General features: G+C 33.9%; 1 protein-coding gene across 2 annotated transcripts; it reads right to left on the bottom strand.

Moving 5' to 3' along the window:
- Nucleotides 1-7,568: 7,568 nt before the first annotated feature.
- LOC124538024 (zinc finger BED domain-containing protein 4-like) lies at nucleotides 7,569-10,336 on the bottom strand. 2 transcript variants are annotated; one of them, XM_047115026.1, is made up of 3 exons: nucleotides 9,215-10,336; nucleotides 9,027-9,112; nucleotides 7,569-8,771 (listed from the first exon to the last, which is right to left on the bottom strand). In XM_047115026.1, exons 1-3 carry the CDS (start codon nucleotides 9,329-9,331, stop codon nucleotides 7,853-7,855), a joined length of 1,122 nt encoding a protein of 373 aa, XP_046970982.1. In that variant the 5' UTR covers nucleotides 9,332-10,336; the 3' UTR covers nucleotides 7,569-7,852. The 2 variants fall into 2 exon arrangements, with proteins under 2 accessions (XP_046970982.1, XP_046970981.1); XM_047115025.1 differs by having other exon boundaries at nucleotides 9,027-10,336.
- Between the last annotated feature and the right edge of the window lie 15,162 nt (nucleotides 10,337-25,498).

Raw genomic sequence — 25,498 nt, 5'->3', positions numbered from 1 at the left:
ATATTGTCCGTAAGCGAACGAGCGATATTTGTATGCTGTAAGTATCATCCGCTTGACGCAGGTAAAATATTTATTCTTATATCACATAAAAGAAGGTTTGTGGCATTACAGGGAGCTGAAATAGTCCAGTGGTTAGAATGCGTGCATCTTAACCGATGATTGCGATTAAACCCGGGCAATGCAGTGCAATTTTTGAGAACTTGCATTTTAGTAAGAATTTGTCAAATATAAGTAATATTGATTCAGGATTTTTTACTATGTAACTAATTGCTCAATATTAGATACAGATTTCCTTTAAGAACTCGTGAAAAAGGTTAATCCATAAAAGACATAATATAATTTGTCCTATTTATTCAACGACGATAAATATCGACAAAATAGACATAAGTCTGCTCCAAGGAGATCTCAATATGTTGTGTCAATATTGCGAGAAAAGCAATTAACAATTAATAAATGTGATAAATATAATTAAGTAAAGTCGCTCAATATTTACTCAGTTCATAATCTAATATATTCGTACAGAGAAAATCATATTACAGTAGAACGTCGTAACAGTCCTAAATAAGTAAAAGTCCAGGGGAAACATAAAATATTTTAAGTTATAGAGGTTTTAAGTTACCAAGGGTCTATATTAAGGATAAATCAATTTAGAGGTGTGTATGTATGTACCCCTTTTCTTATTCATATTCAAATGCGTCAGAAGGATTGGTCCAGTAAAATAAATAAATAGATAAAACACTATCTCCTGATTCTTGCTTCTTCAAGATTTCAGCTTCTTTTTTAATGATGATGGATAATTTAGTCTCATGTATCCCATACTGAGTCGCAAATTCTTTTCTTTTTAATCATTTTTTCACTGCTTCCATAGCTTTTAATTTATCGGCGTATGTGAGTGTTGTTAATTTCTTTTTGAATTCAATTTAAGCCAAATTTATCACACAGTAAGTAAAGCGATGTCTCCAGGACAGTGTTTAAAAACTTATGATCTAACCGCCGCCAAGCTTTCAAAAATTTCAAAGAAGCAAATAGATGACATGTGTATGTATTGTTAACGTTAAAAATGTAACTATTGAACACATGCAAAAAAATAAATACCGAAATATTTTATTTTGAACACTCTTTCGAAACGACTTATTGACAGACAATTTTAAGTTACTGAGGGCCAATACAGATATTACTAATTTAAGTTATAGAGGTTGCGTATTTTAAGTTATTGAGGTTTTGGAGTCTGATGGAAAGGGAACATATGATTGTTTGAAGTTATATTATTTTTAAGTTACCCAGGTTTGAGTTATCGAGGTTTTACTGTATAACATCTAAAACGTTTAGAATGTTTGGGTTTATTTTGATTGAAAGTAAGGAATCGAAAAAAGGTACTACATTTTTTAATTTTTATGTGAGGTCAATTTTGGAGTATTGTTCCACATTTTGGAATCCGCAATACATTGTACGTATAACTAATATTAAAAACGTTCAGAAAATATGACTAAAATATCGCTTTTTAAAATAGAAAATTTCTTATTGCCTTAATTTAATGACAGTAATCCAACAAGAGGCAATTAAGTTAAATTATTAATAACTTACTATTCTGTAAAATTTAGAGTATAACTAATAGTATGTTTTAAATAAATGGTGGCCAATCACTGGCACCATGTTTATTTTCTTGCAGGAAAAACTCTCTACGTGATTGCCCCATGTGAAATAGGGGGGTATGTGGTACTCATCGGTGTCCAGGTCGCTGAGTGAATACCCATTAAAACCACCGGTGCCCACTCCGTCTTTTCAGCGGCGCCACAGGATCGCTTATCACATGCTACTGACCCCCTACAATCACTGGCACCAAGTGTATTGGAATATTCACTAAAAGAGCCAACGGTTGTCATGACTATTAATAATTGATATATATTTTAATACGTCCATCAAATTACCGCTTAACTATAACAGGGCAGTTTTTGGATTGAGTTCGTTCATTATCCTGCTTATTATGAACATCATTTATGCTCAAGCACTGTAAGTAGTACTTGAACCCGTGCCAACAAAGTAAAATATTATAATTTTCCATTTTTCTCATACATTATTCGCAATATACATTTTATGTATTGTTGAAACGGTTTTATACCGACGGGTCCTAAATAAATGATGCTGGTTAGTCGTGGTTGAGAATGAAATAAAAGTTGGTTAATATATTCACGGCGGCAAAGGTTGCAACGTGTTTGTGTGGTTGGAAAAGATGTCTAATTTATAAAGGTACTGATTTAAAGAGGCTGCAAATAGTGGGTACGGTAAGTTAAAAGTCATAAATGGCACGTTTACTAATTAGTCCAGCAATTAAAACTAAATAGTAAAGTAAATAAAAGTGAGTAATAAAAAATAATTAAATGTATCAGTGAATATATATTTCAGCATGATAATTATTAAATGAGCGCTACAAATTATTGAACGAGCGGTTACGTGTGGGCAGTAATAAATACACTTCGTGAAATCATTTTACCGAATACGTCGAAAGTTATCAGACTGACGTATTTTTTTATGGATAAAGTTTTTATACTATTACATTCACTTCAACTTTTATTTTTAAAACAGAATAGAATCAACAAATAATCATAAAACTTATAAAACTAAAAATATTTGACGACCTCCGTGGTCGAGTAATGTGTCCACCGGTTTTCATAGGTACGCCACTCCGAGGTCCCGGGTTCGATTTTATGTAGAAAAAGTTCATTAGTTTTCTATGTTGTCTAATGTCTGGGTGTTTGTGGTACCGTCGCTACTTCTGATTTTCCTTAACACAATTCCTTAACTACTTACATTGGGATCAGAGTAATGTATATGATGTTGTCCAATATACTTATTAGATATATAAAATAAAAACAGATACATATGTCGGCGGCGAAGCACGTATTAAATACGTCGGCGGCCATCTTGACACATATAATACACAGACAGGTATCTAGCGACGATTTTTCTTGTCTATTTCTATATCTTCATATACTGTCCATCCTGATTTAGGACTACGACATCCAATAAACATTGACGCTGTGGGAAATATTAACAATTCCTTTCATTGCCAATGCAACACCAAACTTGGCTGTTAAGCTTTGAAATGGCCCTTGTGGCAGTAGTTACACTGGCGTTGCCCTTCCGCCAAGTAAGTATATTATGGTTATATATAACTCCAGGCAGGCAACGCACTTGCAAGCCCTCTGGTGTTGCAGATGTCCATGGGCGGTGGTGATCGCTTTCCATCAGATAACCCTCCTGCTCGTTAGCCTATAACATTAAAAATGAATCAATATTTAATACAGAGTAATTGTCGTAAATTTTGATAAATATAATATTGTTTCGTTTAATTAATTTAACATTTTAACAATTCTTTTGTCGAGCAATCTCCAATAATAAAATACTTTTCATAACTAAGACACTCAAGCTTGGCAGTTCCACATCTTGACGAATGATTTCATCTCACGAATGATTCTTTTTATACACGTGTGATCAGTTTTCTACATACGAATATATATCTAGGGATATCTATTATATCTGTAGTTCACAAAGATATCCGCTTAGTTGCGTAATCAAGCAAATAAGCGTATTTTCCACGCGGGCGGTTATGAGCTGCAATTGTATCAAGAAAATTTATTATTGACGATTGAAAACACTATCGTCCGCGTTTACGACATAATCGCATGCTGCGTTTTATGGCTTTGCTCTTATCTAAAATAAAGTAATCTATTTAACGTACATGCCTATAAGGTATTCTATTACTTAGATGACTCAAAGAAGTGTATCAATTAAAATTTAAAATTAGTTGCACACGATAATTTGCGTTAAACAAATTAATAAATTTAGAAACCTAAGACAGGTTTTGTTTTGACTAAATTTCATATTGACGACGTCTGTTCGTATCTTTTAAGCTTTTTTGAGCGCCGCTCAAACTGCCAGTAACTTTATCTCGCTGTCTAAAATGAATTCTTTATTAAATCGTAACAATGTAGTGAATAGCAATCAAGATCCTCTTTGACTTTCTGCACTGAGCAGCTATCGTCCCATAATCACAGGAACAAAAAATAGCTAAGGCTATTAATATATAAGATATATTCATACCGATCTTCTGCGCGAAAATTAAATCAGTCTCTTGACGGCTTAATTCGTTAATTCATGTGCATATTCATAAGAAGGATGTACTCTACTATTTTTACTGAAATCTCAAATAATCACATTGCATTGTTTTGTAACAGTTTTTGATTTTGTATGCGCTTTTGTTGTTGACTATAATGTTCCGTTTAATCTGCCTTTTGTTAACTAATCTGAGACGCAACATTAAATAAATATATAAAACCTATTGCCATTAATGTACTCATTGTTAGATTTATTTTTTGTTACACATTGTATAACTATAATTTAGTTAATACTATGTCGATTGACTATTTTTAGAATATGTTGTAATCAATGATGTTTTAATAAACAGATATGTTATTAACGCGCAAAAAGTGAAGACTAGAAAACGTCCTAATTGGAACGTTTGCCTTGAGTCGTTTTACGTAGCAATACGTTATAATACATCATAATTACGTAGTAATACGTTTTGCGTAATTAAAATATCTAGTTATCCCTTTTCAACCTACTTCAAAAAGGAGGAGGTTATCAATTCGTCTGTATTTTTTTTTATGTTTGTTACCTCATAACTTTTTACTGGGTAGACCGATTTTGATAATTTTTTTTTGTTTGAAAGATAGTGCTTCCCGTGGGGTCCCATTTTAATTTTATATTTTTCCGATGATGGTATCCGTATGAAAACGACATAAGTCTTAAATTTGCATTATGTATGTGCGCGATAAATAGGTGAATAACTCAAAATTGGTTGGCACAATTTTGATTACTCTTTTTTTATTATAAAGAATATACTTTAAGGGTAGTTTGGTAAGGTTCTGAGCATAGGATCTATGACAAATTAAGGGAACGGGAGAGAACGGAACAATTCTGAGGAGCCCGTTAGCAATACTCGGTCGAATCTTTTATTTATGGGTTACTTGGATATTTGAATCACCTTCCGGAACGTGCTTATGTTCATGTAATTGTCATAATCGAATATTATAATCAATTAGCGACCTCCAAATAATAATATAACAATAATTATAACTACGTTTTATAATCGTAAATCGACTTTTAAGTGGTCTAATATTTTTCATTTCATTTTACCTAGGAGGACTCTCAAAAATATGTTAAATATGCAATTATTTTTAATACTTTTTAGTGCATTTTTATTTGTTTTAAAATAGTGTTTTGTTTGAAGTCGGTTTTTCTTTTTGTTAAAATTTTATAATTTTTCACGATTAATACTGGCCAAATGTCTGATACTGGCCGGAAAGAAAGAGAATGTCAAGAAATCGAATGCGGCGGCAATATTTGGTGATAGTTATTATTAATTTGGAAATAATGAGAATGATAGACTAAAGTAGATATAAAATACGGGATGTAATGTAAAACAGGGATTAGTGAATAAAATGAATGTGAAAATAGTGTTAATAAATGAAATCTGGAAGAATATCGTTGTTTAACTGACCATCCTAAGATTACGTTAATATGAACACCATCATCATTACATATAATAGTATAAAACAAAGTCGCTTACCGCTGTCTATCCCTATGTATGCTTACATCTTTAAATTTACGCAACGGTTTGTGATGCGGTTTTCTTTAATAGATAGAGGGATTTAAGAGGAAGTTTTGTATATAATACATGGATAGTGAAGTAAAAAAAACGCTGATAATTATAAAAGTTTCTAATGTGCTGTCGTAAATAAACATATCTTTTGTAGATTATTTCTTACCCGTGCGAATCCGAAGGGCGGGTCGTTAGTTACCTATTAATAAAAGAGAAAAAAAAAAATCCGCATAATACATGACAGCTGACGGCTTACGACGGCTTTGCTTGAAGAAGATTATATTACCTATTAATTAAAAAATCCGTGCGGGGGAGCGCTCGTGCAACATAATAAAAAAAAGCCACCTTAACCAATCAAATTTTGCATAGTCGAAACTTTCTTCCTGGGATATGCGTATTTTATTTCTATAATAAATTTCCACTGATATTTTATTCAGCGTCTTGTAACGTAATGTTTGGCACTTCCCAGCTACGAGTTAGGGAGGTTAACGACCTTTAGTATGTATGAGAGACCTAGCTGGATGCAAGGGTGAAAATCCCGGGGCTTTAGATTCGTAAGAGCCTTGTCCAGCGGTGGACTGTGATTGAAATATGAAATTATGAGATATTTTTACATTGCCTATAAATAAATTGAAATTTCATTTAAAAAATAAATTGATTAATAAGGCTTATTACGATAATTAGTATTCGTTGGTTTTTAACCGGTATTAAAGATAATTTAATAGTTTTTAATTAACATACGTGCAATTGAATTTTATGGATAAGAGTAGATTTTTGCACGAGTGTATAAATAACATCTTTGTTCCCCGAGCTTGATGGTGCATTGGCTACGAATGGTCAAATTTTCTTAAGATAGTAATGTAGCAGAGCACCTCAGCCCACGGGAACTTACAAGCATCGTTCATCCAGGACATCTGCAACTGGAGCCTTGATGTAAATGAAGTAAAACCAACAGATGCCTTAATGTGCTCACCCGGTAACCCATTTGATACATATTTTGAACCTTTTTATTTTGAACCTTCAAAGAAAGAGCGTACCTCTTAAAGACCGGCAGCGCACCTGCAAGCCCCCCGGTGTTACAGATGTCCATGGGCGGTGGTGATCGCTTTCCATCAGGTGAGCCTCCTGCTCGTTTGCCACCTATGACATAAAAAATAATCGAATTTATTCAAGTAATGTTATTATTGCTTTACACACAAAATAATTTAATGATAAATACATTTACTAAGTGGATATAGCTTTAGTAGAAAATGTATGTATAAAGCATCCCTTTCATTGACGTAACATAATGTAATTGCGACCGCTAAATATCAATGTTGAATCATTTACCGCTTCCAACATTAAAGTCTACGTGTATTATACTGACATCGCGTGGGCTTAATTAGAGAAAAATACTTGTTTTTTTTTTTTAATATAACAACAACAACAACAACAACAACAGCCTGTAAATTCCCACAAAGGCAAATTAAGCACATGAAACAGCGGTACTTGCCTGGGTTTAAACCCGCAGTCATCGGTTAAGATGCACGCGTTCTAACCACTGGGCCATCTCGACTCTCAAATATTGTCTGTTAATTCAAAAGCGCGTATCACGTGTCAAAAATTGGATTTTATTGAGTTCAATGTGTGATTTTTCCTGGAAATTAACGAGTTCCAACGGCACGGTTGAATTAGTGTATTTCCATGTCAAAGTCGGAGCGAACGAAGCGGCCATGTTTTTTTTTTTATTAAATTGTTTTTTTTACTGTATATTTAAAAAAGATTTTATGAACTCGTTAATGTTTAGGTGTGTTATTATCTGTATCCGTTACGAATTGGTTTGAGTCGCCCTTGATCTCCCATTATAATTTTGTCAATTGACCTAGTGACCGTGAACCAGGGATGTAACGGAGGTAGTTTTATCGGAATCGGAGTTTTCAAATTTGGTTTATCGGAATCGGAATCGGAATCGGAATCGAAATCGGAGGCAGGGTCAGTTTGTTTAAGGACAAATAAAACATGATTCATAGTCAATTCTTTTCATTTTTATTTTTTGTTACAAAATAAAAAAAACTGAAAAAAAATTGGCATAATTCCAAATAAACAAAAGATAAAATTAATGAATTTAATTAAAGTTTAATTAAAATTAAAACCTAAAGTATCGTGTTACATTTGGTTACATTACAATAAATGAACAAAAGCTAAAACAAATTAAATCAAAATGGACTCCAAAAGTAATGTATTGTACTTTATGAACAAAAGTTTTGATGCTTTGTCCCCATCCAATGTATTTCTTAAAGAGTCGTAAATTAGGCCAGCACCACTAAAAAGTTGTTCACTAGCTACCGATCCCGGTGGACATGGCAAATATTGCCGGGCAATTGATTGTAGGGGCTGGAATTTTGTATTTCCATTTACTTTCCACCACAATAACGGATCATCACTAATACTTATACGTTTTTCTTTATTGTACTCATTTAGCATACCTTTCATTACAACAAATTTGTCAAAAACTGCATATCTTCCAGATGTTGTATCATCATCATCTTCATCACTATCACTACTTAACAATATATTCGACAAAACTGTTTGCACATTACTATGGCTAGCTTCTGCTTTTAATTCCATTCTTGCCCGTTTTTCTACAGGAGCGCCAATATTATCAGCCTCGTTTTTAGATGTGTCTGCAACTGCATCAAATAGTGACATTATTTCGGTTTCAATATTCTCTTTAACCACTTCATTAAAAAATTTTGTTTTATACCGAGGATCTAGATAGGTTGCTATTGCAAAGAAATTATTTGTTTGAAGGTCACCAAATTTGGAATTTAATTGATCGACGGTGCATTTTATTATACTGTTAAATTTTTCATTCGTATCTTGTTTACTGGCTTCAGTTTGTAATGTATACTTGAGTGTGTGTATAAGTGGAATTACTGATGAGATACTGGCGTTATTATCACTCATATTTCGGGTAATTTCTTCAAAAGGTTGAAGTATAGTCACTATTTTTTTAAGCTGCAGCCATTCTTCAGGAGACAACTGCGAGATGTTGTGTTTACATGCGTACAGGCATAGAGAATCCTGTATTTTAATCATTCTTTCCAACATATGAAATGAACTATTCCACCTGTAACAGATTAATTAATTTAATTAACGCTTACAATTTACACCTATATACAGTATAACTGAAATCAAATTAATGATAAAAACTAAATATTTACACTCATTATAATCAGCGTCCTTAGGGACAGCGAGTTTCAATAAAATCTATTTAGTAGTTTTATTTAAATTTATTGTATTAGCGTGCATAGAATTTTGACTGAAATATAATCTGGACTAATCTGGAGGTAAAAAAAATAAACGCACAAATTAAAGAACTTACCGCGTACTACAATCCTGTTTTACACTCAAACATTCTTGGTTGAGTTGTTCCTTTTGTATTTTATGCAGTTCAGTCTGAGCTATTTGGGAATGATTGAAATGCGTCGAAATTTTTTTGCATTTCGATAATAAGGCTTTAGTTTCTTCATCAGAATCTAACAATGTTCGCACACACATTTGCAACTGATGCACAGTGCAACTGACATCAGGTAAGTCGCCGAGTTTCATTGCTCGTATCATATTAGATCCTGAGTCGCGTACAAAACAATGAATTTTCTCTTTTATGATGCCCCATTCCATCAACATACTGTTAATTTTTTCAAGAACTAGATCTCCTGTATGTCTTCCGTCAAATGTATGGCACTTTAAAATAACTTTTAGCCTTTTAAAATCTCTGTTTATGCCATGTGCTGTCAGACTCAATAAAGATACATTTGAACTTGGTTCGGTCCAAATGTCTGTTGTAAATGAGATCTTTTCAAATTATGTGAGCAAATCTTTAATATTTTTAGCTAATGTTTCATATAAATGACCACAAATATTTTCCGTAAAAAATTGTCTTCCCCTTAACTGATAATTTGGCACAGTAAACTGCATAAGTCGTCGAAATCCTATACCTTCCACAAAATTGAAGGGTAGGTCTTGCAATGCAATCATTTCCGAAATTAATCTGTCAATTTCCTTAGATTTAGCATTAGAAGTGCACCATTTTGTATTCTTCAGCAAAGTTTCTTTTAAAGTCATTTGTTTTTTAGCATCCTGAAGGGGCGTCGAAGTCGAAGGCTGTACAGTATCTTTTTTTTCAGTTTCTGATTTAATGAATTCTTCAAATTCAGTGGCATGGACAGACTTCAAATGACTTTTTAAGGACGTTGTCGTACCTCCCTTTCTTGAATACGTCTTCATACACAGTTTACACTTTGCCGAATCTGAATTAACTTCATTGAAGTAGTTCCAAATACAACTGGATTTAGGTTTCATTATACCACACAAAAACAGATCACTTTTATTGATAATAAGCCGCAAAAATCAAAACAATTATCTATAACCTATAAACGTGTCGTGGGCGTAACAAATAATAACAAGTGAAAAAATAATTGACTGACTGAATGTGCACGTAGTGGGGTCGGGGTATTCCCCGCGCGACATGTATGAACCTGTTCGCGCAGGCCGTCGCGCGCCGCCCGCTTTGTTTCGTTCGACCTCCGATTAACATCCGATACAAAAGGATCGGAACCGAAATCGGAACCGAAAGTGTAATAATAATCGGAAGTTCCGACTTAACGGAACCGGAATCGAAGCTCCGTTACATCTCTGCCGTGAACACGAAGACGGTACAGTCTGTACAACCCGCATAGTCGTACATAAGCTTACTTCAGGAATAACGCAATACAACTCTTCACTGTTTAGGTACACTGATACTTTATTCTTCACGCATACATTATTAATTTTGAACTGAATACACAAACATTTCTCAAACATTATTATTTACAACAATACCAAACGTTAGCGCGATTTAATTTCGGTACAGTGACATCTATTATATAAATAATAAAACATATAAGAAATGACTTTAAACTAAATACTTTTTGCACAGCACTGATCTGACGTTGTATTTAAAAACTTATTCCTTATGACACAGATCAAACTGTAGCGATTATACACAGTCGCCTCGTTGTATAACTTAATATTACGACTACTACCACATATTTCGCAAGGTAATGTGACTATGAGCGCATTGTCTTACAATCAGCAAAAACAGCCATTCTTAAACTCTCTATACTTTCAAACTTATAATGCGAGGGATGCGAAATATAATACCCCCGGAAGTAGTTTAGGCATTTGATCTTTCGACGTGTTTCTTGAAGCACAGGCATGTACATGTCATCGTAAGATTACAAACATCGTTATTTTATAATCTGACGAGACAGATTGCAATTTTTTTTTATGGTAAAGCTTGGCGGACGAGCATATGGGCCACCTGATGGTAAGTGGTCACCATCACCCATAGACAATGACGCTGTAAGAAATATTATCTATTCCTTACATCGTCAATGTGCCACCAACCTTGGGAACTAAGATGTTATGTGCCTTGTGCCTGTAGTTACACTGGCTCACTCACCCTTCAAACCGGAATACAACAATACTGAGTACTGTTATTTGGCGGTAGAATAACTGGTAAGTGGGTGGTACCTACCCAGGCGGGCTTGCACAAAGCCCTACCACCAAGAATTATCGGAATATTGTGAACCGTGAATTATGATAGCAATTTAACGCATTATTTTTAATATAGCGAAAAATAATCTCACGGTGATGTATATACTGGGGTTTCATTGAGAATGTCTTGATGGAAAAACTCAATTAAGTTAATAGCCCACATAGGATCTTCTGATCTCCAAACTTATAAGCTAACCTAGCCACTAGATAACGAGCCAATCAGATTATTGTTAAAGAAAAAGAAGAAATAATAATTGTATCGACATTTCTGGGAAATGCTTTTCTCATTAAGGCGTTAGTCACGTAGAACTCTGTGTCAGATTTGTATTGTACAAAATTGTGAAACTCTGTAGTGTTGTCTATAGGAATAAAGTTTAAAGGAAATTTGAATTACAACCGAATGCTTAATGATGATCCAATTGTTGTACAGTATAAAAAACAAAGGATAAAATATTACAATAATAATTTTAATCCGGGCGCTGGGAACCTTGTCAAAGTGAATCGAAAGTGACAGTTTGTGGCGGAAGGACCGTTAGCAGCATTCTGTACAATTATATCCGACGATGGCAAAGTTTTTTTTAGCGTTACTTTGGCTCGTTAGGGTGTTTGCGTATATATTCAACTGTCATTCATCATTGCACATGATTGCCTTTTCAAATTTTGTTACAAATAATGCGAACGAGCGTATGGGCAACCTATTGGTCAGCACCGCCCATAGACAATGGCGCTTCAAGAAACATTAACTATTCCTTTCATCGCCAATGCGCCACAAACCTTGGGTATAAAGATGTTATGTCACTTTCGCATGGTTACACTGGCTCACTCACCCTTCAAACCGGAACACAACAATACAAAGTACTGTTGTTTGGCGGTAGAATATCTGATGAGTGGGTGGTAACTACCCAGACGGGCTTTCCAAAGCCCAACCACCAAGTAAGTGACTTAAATGATCGTACAATGATTTATTTCTTACTAGCGAACCGTCCCGGCTTCGCACGTCAAAATTCCATGTGTAATTTTAAATATCTAAGCATACATAGGAACAGACTGCGATAAGAGACTTTGTTTTATACTATGTAAAGAAGAAGAAGTAAGCCAGTCAAAATAATAGGTTGGGGAAAAAGTTTCTTCGTATTTTATATGAAAATTCAAACATTTTTTTTATAGTTTATTTACATTTGACTGAAGTATGTAGATGCCATTTTGTTCCATAACTTTTTGCCATCTTGTTGGTAGTGACATGATCCCATTGCTGTAAAAATTTTGGGGCTTCTGATCGAAAAACTGCGACAAGTGGTTTTGGCAGTCCTCTCGTTATGTTAACCTGACACTGCCTAAGGAATTCTGCAGAGACCGAAACAGATGAAAATCTGAAGGTGCAAGGTCAGGACTATACGGCGGATGCATTAATACCTCCCAGCCAAACTCTCGTAATTTTTGTTGAGTGGCTAAAGATGTGTGAGGTCTAGCATTGTCGTGGTGAAAAACCACACCCCTTCTGTTGATCAATTCTGGCCGCTTTCTCTCAATTTCTTGCTTCAATCTCATCAATTGTTCGCAATACAGTTCTGAATCGATGGTCCTGCCGGGCGGTAACAGCTCATAATGAATGATGCCCTTCCAATCCCACCATACACACAGCATTACCTTGTTGCGAGTTAATCCGGGTTTTGCCACAGTCTGTGAAGCTTGACCGGCCTTTGACCACGATCTTTTTCGCACGTTCTTGTCGTATGTGATCCACTTTTCATCACCAGTTATCAGCTTCTTCAAAAATGGTTCGGTTTCATTACGTCGTAATAAAGAATCACAAATGAGTACACGGTTCATTAGGTTTCTTTCAGTGAGTTCATGAGGCACCCATATATCGAGCTTTTTTGTGTACCCAGCTTTATTCAAATGAGTCAAAACCGTTTTGTGGTCAGTAGCCAGTTCTTCAGCTACATTGTAACTACTAATATGCTGATCTTGCTCCACTTTTTCAAAAATGGCATCAATTTTGTCCGTAACAGGGCGACCAGAGCGAGATGCATCTTTGATATCAAAATTTCCGGATTGAAAACGCTTAAACCAAACTTGCGCTACTCTCACAGATACTGCATTAGGTCCATAAACATCACAATTTTTTTTCGCGGCTTGAGTTGCATTTTTACCTTTTTTATAGTAAAATTTTAAAATGTATCGAATTTCTTCTTTAGATTCACTCATTTTAACAACAACAAAAACAAATGAAAATCACACAAATTCCTAATTTGAATTTGGAAGTGCCTTCTTTAAAATTAAAACTTTTTAATGATACCAAAACCAGCCAGATACAAATGATATAGCCAAAGAGATTTTATTACAAGTTCATACATACTATATGCGAAAAGACTTTTTCCCCAACCTAATACGATCGAAAATCCAACCCAACAAACAAGTAACAATACACACTATTATCTCCCGATCATCGGTATGAGTTTGTCGACGCTACCGTTACCGGCTGGAACACCTGCTCCTTTCCAAGGTCGAATACCATTATGGTATAATACAAATATTTATAATGATATAACTGAATAACTGATGGATGGGATATGGCACGTAGGTAAACCTCTGTCACAATATGGGTCCAAATAATTTAATATATCCATATCAATAGTATAAATGCGAAATAAATTCTGACTTTGTAACCAAGTCTACTATATACTTATGCTGCTGAACCGATTTTGAAGAAACTCAATATCTGGAGCTCAAACTATCTCCAGTTTGATCGCCAGAAAGGATACAGGCTACTTTTTTAAACTAACGCCTCGAGATTCTGCTGATAAAATATATATGGTAGAAAAATAAAGTAAATGCTAAAAATTGGTAATAAATTTTGTTATAATCCAAGTCAGTCAGTTTAACCCAAGTAAGCAAGAGCATGTAAATCGACGTGTCAAATTGACGAATATATTAGGTTATATGATATTACAAGTTATTGCGTTTGTGTGAAGTCATATAGCGGATTGCGTATTTAATTCGGATGTGATCGATTTAACGAATATTGTCGATGCTACATCTTAGTTGTGACGTACTATATATGTGTTAAACGTATCGTAGTGTGAGTGATGTGTACATCAACGAATATAATGCATATTTTATCCACATAAACTTTAATAGTGTCAAATTGCATACAGCTTCGTCCGCATCTTTTGATATAAAATTGTGGCTTTACGTATTAATATAAAGTTATATAAAAGTTATAAGGCAATCTTACGACGACCGCGATTTAAAGTGAAGAAAATATCGTAACAAAATCTTATTGTTATGACTTAGCTGTAATTAAATAGCAGGATGGGTTCGTTCTGAATCATCAATCTCAAGGAGATAAACGGATTGAGTCTGATTATGAAGCTGATAAAGTGTACTACAATTAATTGAGGCACATTGTCTTAGGGCTTGTTCACACAAAAGCGTTGCTTTGCGACGTCGCGTTGCCTAGCTTTCGACTATATATCATGATCTTCGTATCGCCTTGACTTGCATGTTGTAATGAAGTATATTTCACGTTCATTGTTATAGAAAAAAAAGTTTTATTGCACCAATATTAATTTAGTAATATATAAATATTACTGCTGACACCCGTTTTTTATGACTGTTTTTACGTGTATGTTCTTAAGCAATGTTAATTAAATTTTAAAGAAATCAGTCTTGTTGAAAAGCGTTAAGAAAAACCAACACTAACATTTGCTAACACCCGTTTTTTTTCTACTAATCTAACAACACACACCCCTTGTTATGAGTTTGTAAATGTGTGTGCTCTAAAATAAATTTAATTAAACTTTAATTAAATCTTGTCGAAAACCGTTTAGGAAAACCATTAATTATTTGTAACTGTGTCAGTATAACGTTTTTGTGTATGAATTCCTACCATAAATATGTAAAATAAAGGTACATATTCTTAAATTACTATTTAATGTGGGTAATTGTTAGAAACTCCAATAGAAAGATGAAAACTGTCTTCTATACTTACGTGTTAGAGAACCTTTCCACTCGAACGCAACTAAAGCGCGCCGAATATAATGTAATATTTTTTTAAATCATAATTTAAAGTGAGACGACCGTTTTAGTTAAAAAAACCACACCAGCAAACTTGCAAGTTGCAGTTGTCGCACCGCGATACCGCACCTTCGCGTGTACATGTGTGTATACACCCTTAACACGAAAACTCCTTCAGTGTGAATATTCATGATACTGGTATAAACGTTTCACGGTATTAGTCGCTTGTGGATATATTTATCATAAAAATGTACTAAAATTAAATAATTTAAAAAAAACTTTTCTTTTGATTCCTGTAATAAGACTGAGGTATTATTTAAGTGAGTTACTGACATACTCTTAAACCTTCTCACAAATTATTCTGTCAATTGAACATCGCAGGAAAATCTGTTCACTAGTATATAATAAATAATAAATTTAATGCATCTATACATACAGATAGACGGAAAAATTTTGTTCCGTGTCAATTTGTATTTTTAACCTATGTCACATAGTCTATGTATATTTTCTTTCTAATCTTTGGTATGAAACCAAAAGTTATTGCAAATATTTCATACCAGTCATATTGGTATTTTACGGTCATGAGGGAAAACGAACAAATATTACACATAGCTCTCGAGCAGTACGATGGTAGAGAGCTTTCGAAGGAAACGTTCTGAACGTGACCTTCTCGGCCACTAGGGTATCGTTTCATTGTTACAAAATATTTGGTAAAGGAAAACGTACCTGGTAATAAAATTTATTACATGGGAAATATTTTCTACGAATAATAATCAAAATGTTCAAAGAAATCGGCGGATTATATCCTCCTATCATAAGCCTATCACAATCAGACCCAAAACATAATCTATTAAAGGAGGCTCAAGGACTTTTCCAATCGTCATTTTTATTAGGTTATATTAAATGTAAAGCTACTCTGATATGATATGCTAATTGCTACATTTTTTTTCTTATACTGGGGCGGATTAATCTTGAACTAAGTATAAATAGTGTCTCGATCCTATATAAGCAACTGTGAAGATTGCTGTTCCATTAGATGACATAACATTCCTCACTAAGCCAACACAGGAACAGTAGGAGCACTTTGAAAGGGTAGGACGCCCATAGATGTGCAATAAGTTATACATCTAAATAATAAGAATATATTATGAGTAAGAGGTGAAATAATATATGGGGGGTAATCTTGGGAACTAAATAAACATCTAATTAAAAGAAAAAAAAATGACTTTAGTAGAAAGGTACATTATTCCTGTGCTGAAGGGTTATAAGTTATATTTAATTCATATCATTTTATTTCTTGATTGCATTTCTGCGAAGCCGGGGTTGTCGGTAATTTGATACATTAATATGAATATATATACTTTATGTGGTACAATTATATCGTAAATTAATTACAAGATAAATAAATTCCTTGAATTTCATGCCACGTGAAGATTAATATTTTAATGTTGTCTTAGATTTTCGCGATTACATTATATTATATTAATTCGCTCTGGACCAATAACACCTAGGTTTTATAAACGGTACGTAGATGACACTTTCACAATACTACCTAGTGATCTGACATCTGCATTTTTAGTACATCTTAATTTTCTAAATAAAAGCATTCAATTTACTATGGAATTAGAGGCAAATAATTCTTTAGCTTTCCTTGACATCCTTATTATCAAGAATCCTGACAATACATTCAGTCACACTGTTTATAGGAAACCCACACACACCAACAAATACCTCAATGGTGACTCGCACCACCACCCTAGTCAGTTAGCTACCGTTGGCAAATCTTTGTTTCAGAGAGCCCACCATCTCTGCGATGCTGAACACCTAGAGGACGAGCTACGTCAGGTCAAGCTTGCACTCCATCAGAACAAGCTGCCCGTGCATCGCCAGCAACGCAGAAGCCGTATCAAGCCACCCACAGTTGAGCGACAACCTGCATTTCTACCATATGTGAAGGGAGTTACAGACAGGATTGGCAACATCTTGAAGCGAGCTTCGATTAAAACCATTTACAAGCCTCATAAGAAAGTGAGCCAGTTCTTGAGACCTATCAAGAGAAATATTCCTTTACAAACTGCGGGAGTATATAAACTCGAATGTGAGTGTGGTTTATCTTACATAGGCCAAACAAAGAGAAGCATCGGCACTAGGGTCAAGGAATATATAGGAGATGTCAAAAATAGGCGTTCCTCAAGTCGTAAAGTCGTAAAGTAAGTATGTAAACATGCTCTGGATAAACCTAACCATTTTATCAACCGACTTCAAAAAGGAGGAGGTTATCAATTCGTCTGTATTTTTTTTTATGTTTGTTACCTCATAACTTTTTACTGGGTGGACCGATTTTCATATTTTTTTTTTGTTTGAAAGGTAGTGCTTCCCGTGGGGTCCCATTTTAATTTTATTTTTTTCCGATGATGGTATCCGTATAAAAACGACATAAGTCTTAAATTTGCATTATGTCTATGCGCGACAAATAGGTGAATAACTGAAAATCACGTAAACCAATTTTGATGATTCTTTTTTTATTATACAGGATATACTTCAAGGATAGTTTCAAGGATCCATGACAATGTAACGGAACGCTAGGGAACGGAACAATTCTAAGGAGCACGTTAGCGATACTCGGTCGAATCTTTTATTTGTAGGTTATTTGAATATTTGAGTCACCTTCCGTAATGTATTGTAATGTAATGTTCCGTAATATGTATTGAATATTATAATCAACTAGCTACCCACCCCGGCTTCGCACGGGTGAAATACTGATACTAAATATACTACAGAATTTGTTTATTTACGACATCACATTGCAAACTTCTAAAATTGTCAGTGTTTCTTTACTATATTGTACATGTATTATATACACAAACCTTCCCCTTGAATCATACTATCTATTAAAAAAAACCGCATCAAAATCCGTTGCGTAGATTTAAAGATATAGGGACAGAGAAAGCGACCTTGTTTTATACAATGTAGTGATGGAACTCTTAAACGATTTACAGTTAGGGGGCGATATGGGGCAGTATCATTTACTGTCTTTAATCAAATTTTGTGTATATGATGTGATGCCATATGATGTATGACATATATTAGCTCTTTTGCAAAGTTTTTATACTTAGGTCGATTACAGCTCTTTCGAGGGTGGTTCCTTGTAGTTTATGCCGCATGACGTATTAAAGCCGCATTTTCGAAAGTCTATTTTTGCTTTATTCGAAAGTTTCTTTTGAAATTGTCTCCTAAGTAGTTTCTGATTCATATAAACGGCAGGCTTAATCTATCCATATTGAGAAAAAATAGTTAGTCTGCATCAGCTTCACTTAAAATCAAAAAATAAATAAAGATTTTATTTTTATTTATTTTATTCGATTTGATAAATCACAGATCCTCGCTAGAGAACACAGATTCATTCCTAGAATGATACGCGAGGCTATTGAAATTCAAAAATATCCGAACTTCAATAGAGAAGATGGTTGGAGACTTTCTAACACACATTTCTAACACAGTTCGTTAATATTTTTTATACTCTTTTTTATTTCCCCTTATTTCACTAGCTGAGCTTTTTGTGTTGTATTTAGTGTGTTATTAAGTGTTTTGTATTAAGGACTTTATTGTATTGAACTCTTTCAAATTTTATATCAGTGTAAATATATATATATATTGTAAGTGTGCTTAAATAAATTAAAAAAAAAACACCTGGGATCCACTTATTAAAAATTTAAAATCCCAAATCCAACAGACTGCAAGACCTAAAGATACAGTCAGTGCCTTCTGCGTGCAACCGGAACGTTACTCAAGATACCAATTGAGAAATCGTTGGCGGTAGTTGTAAATAATATTTCTTTTGTACCTCAAATAGACAAATGTCACCTCAGTCTACCCGTGACCCCGAACGCTGTAAAGTGCTCGAAAACGTCGGGATGGTAAAAAAATGTAATATACGCGACTTAAATCCGTTAAAATATAATATATGTTAATTATTTTAAAAAATCATTAGTGATGATATGTATGACTAATATGACCTTTCGGCAAAAGGTATTTAGAAATTGCTCGCAAACTAATTTTGTCTTTAGAATGTCAATGTTGCAAATGCGTTGAATTAGTTCTTCTGTATAATTCAATATTAAATTATTTTCATAAGTTCTAACATATTTAATATATAATATTCTACTATATTAAATAAATATTCTCACATAGACCGGGACATGATGACACAAAATATTTGGTCATTTGTACGAGTATGGCGGTTCTTCAGGGGTCTGATTACGTAGAGGCAAAAAGGAAAATGATTACAGTCGTATTTTTAAAACGTGTCAAATAAATAAGTATTTCAAGTATGGCAGCACTTTTTCCCCCTACTGTATGGGAAAAATAATAACGGTCAAATTTTGCTACATACTTTCCTGGTACAAAATGTTTGACGATAAAAAAAAAAATCCTTTGCAGTGGTATACAAATGATTGAATTGTTTTATTTAAACTAATGTATTCGCGTCGGTATGGCGGGCTGTAAGTCACCCGAGAAGTATGGTATTAGGCCAGCGCCTACTTATTTTATTTCGACTATCTAAAAAATACAAGCATTTTTGTGGAACAAATCGTTCGACACTCGTTATTTATCCGACGCGTTCGATTAACGCCCACGCGATTGGGCCGCCGGTGCCAGCGCTATGACCATCATTGTCCTTTTTGCTTTTACGTAATCAGACCACTAAAGAACCGCCATACTGGTACAAATGACCGAATAAATATTTTGTGTCATTATCTCCCGGTCTAATAGTAAATTTACTTATAATCAAAATTACAAGTAAATTTTTATTTAAAATAAATCAGCCACAGCCGTTAAGCCGTAAGCGGTCTCCATCGTCAATAGTCATTGGTGCTCAAAGAAGTATTAACCATTCCGGAAAACACCAATGCTCCACTAAACTTGGGAACTAAGATTCCATGTCCCATGTTTGACAGTAGCTGATATATAATAGTCGCTGACTTGTTGACTTCCAGGCAGGATATGTTACATACATATATAATTATAATAAACTAATATTAATGTATTTTTTAAATGTTGGAAAACAGTAACTACTGATTATCATGCCGGTAGAATCGACTTTTTGGTATTTTGTTATTTATTTGGTTTGTCCGTGGTAGCTTTACTCAACTGTATTATTTGTTAAAAGACGGTTCAAAAGTGCTTGTAGAACCTCGCTTGAATACAGTATATTTTGACGTGATTTTTCTTTTGATGAGGAATCTAGAAAGACTTGCTCAAAGAGAGTATGAGACTACTCATATCATGTCAGTTGTTTTCACGTCATTGTTTTTTCCTTTATATATAGACTTTTTAATATTGTAATATGCCGATATTGAGGAAAATAGTCGAAAAAAATCCTCACACACCATTTTCCGAGTGAACGCTGCCAAAATAACGTATATCAGAATTCGCAAACATGTACAGCTTCAATATTTATCTACAAAGATATGCCACGGGATTTAGCCAACCGATGTTGGCTAAATCTAGTATTGTAAATCTTGGATTTACAATACTTTGCAATTCGCACACTTTTGGTGAATTTATTTTTAAACATAATTATACGTACCCATGTAATATGTTACATTGTTTTAAATTTGAATATTAACGCTCAAGAGGAATATAAATAAATATTGGACAACATTGCGGACATTATTGTGATCCCAATGTAAGTCGCTAAAGCACTTGTGTTATGGAAATGAGCCGAGATGGCCCAGTCGCTAACCACTGGGCCATCTCGGCTCATTTCACGTGCATTTTAACCCATGATTTCGGGTTCAAGCCCAGGCAAGCACCACTATATATATGTGCTTAATTTGTGTTTATAATTCATCTCGTGCTCGGCGCTGAAGGAAAACATCGCGAAGAAACCTGCATGTGTCTAATTTCATTGAAATTCTGCCACATGTGTATTTCACCAACCCGACCCAAACAACCAAACCCACCCACAACAATATAGAAAACCAATGAACGTTTTCTATATCAGCTCAGCCGGGAATTGAACGAAGGATCTCGGATTGGTCCTCATGAAAACCAGAATAACTTTAGAAAAATGAGTTAAGAAAAATAACTTCAGATTAGTTACCGCAATATGTATCGGAACAAACGATATAACTTGCGAATTTAGTTCGAAACGAGCTTGTTAGATTGACGTATTTTACGTCCGACATATTCAGCTTTATATCTCGCTGGCCACAAATCACTCACTTTGTCATGTGAAGCAATCTTTACATGGAATTTTTCTCTGAAATTTTTCGACTTTCCCAAGACATTGGGAATTCTTTCGTTACATTAGTTATATTGAGCGTCGATTTTTTGTTCGGGTCTAATATTTGGGCAAACCTTTCTCGGAGACTAAGATATTTGTACCAAGAAGTGATTTTATATTTTATCGTTCAATACGTGATTATTCTTTGTCGTTTTATAAAAAACACAAAATATTCTAAATTTAAATAGACTGTAGTTTTAAGTCCTCTAGTTACAGGATTGATTTAAATATAGCGTTACCACTGGTTTGTAATGATTATATTTTGTAGAACTGACAAGACACTAAAATATCTCAAGTGAGCCTCTCTGTATTGTTTAATTCTAAATATTACAAGAACATACTCAAACTCAAATTGTTTTATTCAATATAGGAGTATTACACTTTCTTACTGATAGTCATTTGAAACAGTACCACCGGTTCGGAAAAGAAAATACCCTGACCTGAGAGGAAAATCAGTAATATTTTTTCGTACAAACATAACATTACAGATTATATATTGAGAAGCAACAGTTAATATCTTGATTTCTTTAAATTTATTCCTTAACGATTCTTTAGCTCCTAAGTTATAGATTGCGCGAATAGCCTTCTTCTGCAGCACAAATATAGTATGGATAGCGGTTGCGTTGCCCCACAGCATAATACCGTATGATATTATACTGTGAAAGTAACTGAAATATACTAAGCGATAATAAACATTAACATTACATGCGATGAAGAAATTATGCAAATGCAAAATGACTTGATGGAGCTACTAATGGAATTTTGCCACCTAAGAGACTTGATCCACATAATATGCAGTAAATAATTGCCATATGTTTAGCGGTAATTACTGTAATATATTATAATTATAAAGTGAAGCGTGTATTCCATATCTTGTTACATCAACTTTGTAAAATTTTAATATGACTGACATGCACCGGTGGATCTACAGGGATTAAATTTTGTCGAACAAAAGTGAGCACTAAGAAAGGATTTTCCAAAATTAGTCTTCTAAGGGAGATGAAAGGAAGAGGAAAGTTTATAAAGAAATGCGGTATTTCTGATGGTAGAAATAATATAATTAATTATAAAAATTGGTATTTAGGCTTATGCCGAGGCGTTAAAGATACCCATTAATTCCTCTTAATTTTTAAAACTTCTTCACCCAAGAGAGTGATGGATTTAGATATTCATCATTTATAACAAAAACATTAGCTATATAACACGACACATCATTATAACAATCATTATAACTTCAGTTCAACAAAGGCTTTCACCAGCCGTCATTTAAATTTCAAATTCGTTCTAGTAAATTTCTATCAAGCTCTTAATATTGGTTTAGGTTATAAACACGAGGTTCGAGATTTCTACTCTACTGACATAACGCTCCTTTCACCCTACAATACGGCAGTTAGTTTGTGGTACATTAGTGTTGTACTCGATAGTGTTTACAAAACTTAATATTAATTCGAGTGAGAAAATTAAAAACTTTTCTTTGCGTTTCTGTATATATTTACTCTCTAGTGTTCTGTATTTTTAAAGGTTAATGATGAGAATATAGGTAGGTATAGAAAATATTTGTAGTTACTGCTGTTGATATGGGATCCTCAATATCTTCCAATTCATCCAATTTGTTCAATATATTTGCCATATTATTATGCTTTTGTGATAATTTGGGATAGACAGATGATGCCCAAAATTACACCTACTTGTAATTGTGCGTGATCTTCAACAAGTTTTGTCTTAAGTTTATTTAATGCTGAAAATAATATTAGGATAAAAACATCTCAACCAAAATTCTGTTAACAAGTATGAAAAGTTATAAAATTGCAAATTTTCATTATTAATGTGACATTTAATGATCTGAAAGTAGAGTAATCACATATTTGCCTTAACTTTATAATGGAGCAAGGGAACGGAAACTTTCCCACACGGTGTTTGAAGCACGACTAGTTCTTGCATACACGAATTTACTGATCTATAATGTTCCACTAATGACTTACACGTGTATAAAAGATGTGCCATTGGAAGCAATGCGTAGGTCCAGACGAACTTTTTATTTTAGATTTTAATGTTTATCTGCGATTAATATTAATTTACGTCTAAACCGTATGCAATAAGCACAAGTCAATGGCTTAAAAGTAAGTCAATCTTTTGCTTACTTTTATTACTTTTCCCGATAGAGTCGTAGGGGTTACATTACACATAATATACAATTTTATACAATAAAAACAACAATAGCCTATAAATTTAGCAGTGCTGGGCTAAGGCCTCCTCTGCCCTTGAGGAAAAGGTTCGGAACACATTCCACCACGCTGTTTACCTTCATCGTTAAGCATGAGATGAATTTTAAACAATATGCAGTGGTGCTTGCCTGTATTTGAACCCGTAATCAGTTACGGTAAGCGTTCTGACCACTGGGCCATACCGACAATTTTATACTTTTGGATATTTTTCGGCTATGTGTACTCAAATCAGTATAAATACAATCGTGCCTCAGATAGATCAAATATCAAACGAAAAGGAAAAATAATATACGTTACGATTTCAAGATTCACTCATATTAATCAAAAACTGTTTGACGTGCAAATAACACGGAATATGAAAATTGGAGGTTTGTTTATGTTTAATCCTTCTGCGATTGAAACAGAATATAGGTACATGATTACTTGTTCCGATATTTGTTGTGAAATTGGTGAAGTTAGCCAACTTTAATATTCAGTTTCATTTTTATTTATAACTAGCTGTGCCCGCGACCTTGTACGCGTTTGAATTTAACAAAAAAAATATTATTGTAGCCTAAGTTACTCCTTATTATATCAGTTAACTGCCAGAGAAAGTCCCGTTAAAATCGGTCCAGCCATTCCAAAGATTAGTCAGAACAGAGAGACAGACAAAAATTGAAAAAAATGTTATTTTGGTATGTGTACCGTATATACATACGTATGCATTGAGTAAAAAAGGGCTGTTTTAATAATACAAAGAGACACTGCAACTTTATTATATGTATAGATAAAATTAGACTTACGTGTAAATATGCTTAAGAGTAAGTAGTGTCACTATTGTCAATGGATATATTTTTTTATGATAAGTGGGCACCAATATTGTGGCGATATAAGATATATTAATCATTCAAGATGTTATCTTCCTGAAACCTGTATATACGCTAGTTAACACACCCTTAAAACCAGACCACAATAATACTGAGTGAATACTCAAACAGCAATCTGTTGAGAGGTATAATTTATAAGGGGGCGATACTTTCACAGACAACCTTACGTGCGACCATACCACTAACTAATTCATTGATTTTACAAATTTCAGTTTTGCCTTCTATACTTTATCAAATTTATATGAATTCAGAAGTTCCTCGTAAACATTTATTTAATTTATTATTCCACGTTAAGTATAACTTCACATTTGGTATTATCATTCCAAGAAAGGTTACTTAGTTTAGCTTACCTTGACTAATGTTTGATTTCGCTGACATTAAAACTTATGGTTTTAAAAAAAAAAGTGAAGACTAGAAAACGTCCTAATTGGGACGTTTACCTTTAGTCGTTTTCATCATAATTATGCCAGTAATACGTTATAATACACCATAATGATGTAGTAATACGTTTTGCGTAATTAAAACATCTAGTTATCCCTTTTACTTATTGTTTTTATCAAGCTTTCCTTTTTACTTGTAACGAAATGTAAAATTAACGGTCCCCGGCGCGACATACTTTTTTCTGTTGTTTAGTATGGGTATAACATATCTGTTTATTAGAATATCATTGTTCACCTGTAGAACATTTTTAAATCTCGAGATAACTCGATTATGACTATTGCTGATTATTACTAATAACTAGTGGCTTCGATTCCAGAAAGACTGAGCGCCAGTAAGAAAATTCATGAACTAAGCTTTAGCTGAAAAGATTTAATGTATAGCAAGACTGAGACGTATCCCACTAACATTCAGCGAC

This window comes from Vanessa cardui, chromosome 19 (assembly GCF_905220365.1).
Source record: "Vanessa cardui chromosome 19, ilVanCard2.1, whole genome shotgun sequence".
NCBI lineage: Eukaryota > Metazoa > Arthropoda > Insecta > Lepidoptera > Nymphalidae > Vanessa > Vanessa cardui.
The sequence above is the reverse complement of the archived record's forward strand: the minus strand, read 5'-3'. Positions and strand labels throughout refer to the sequence as shown.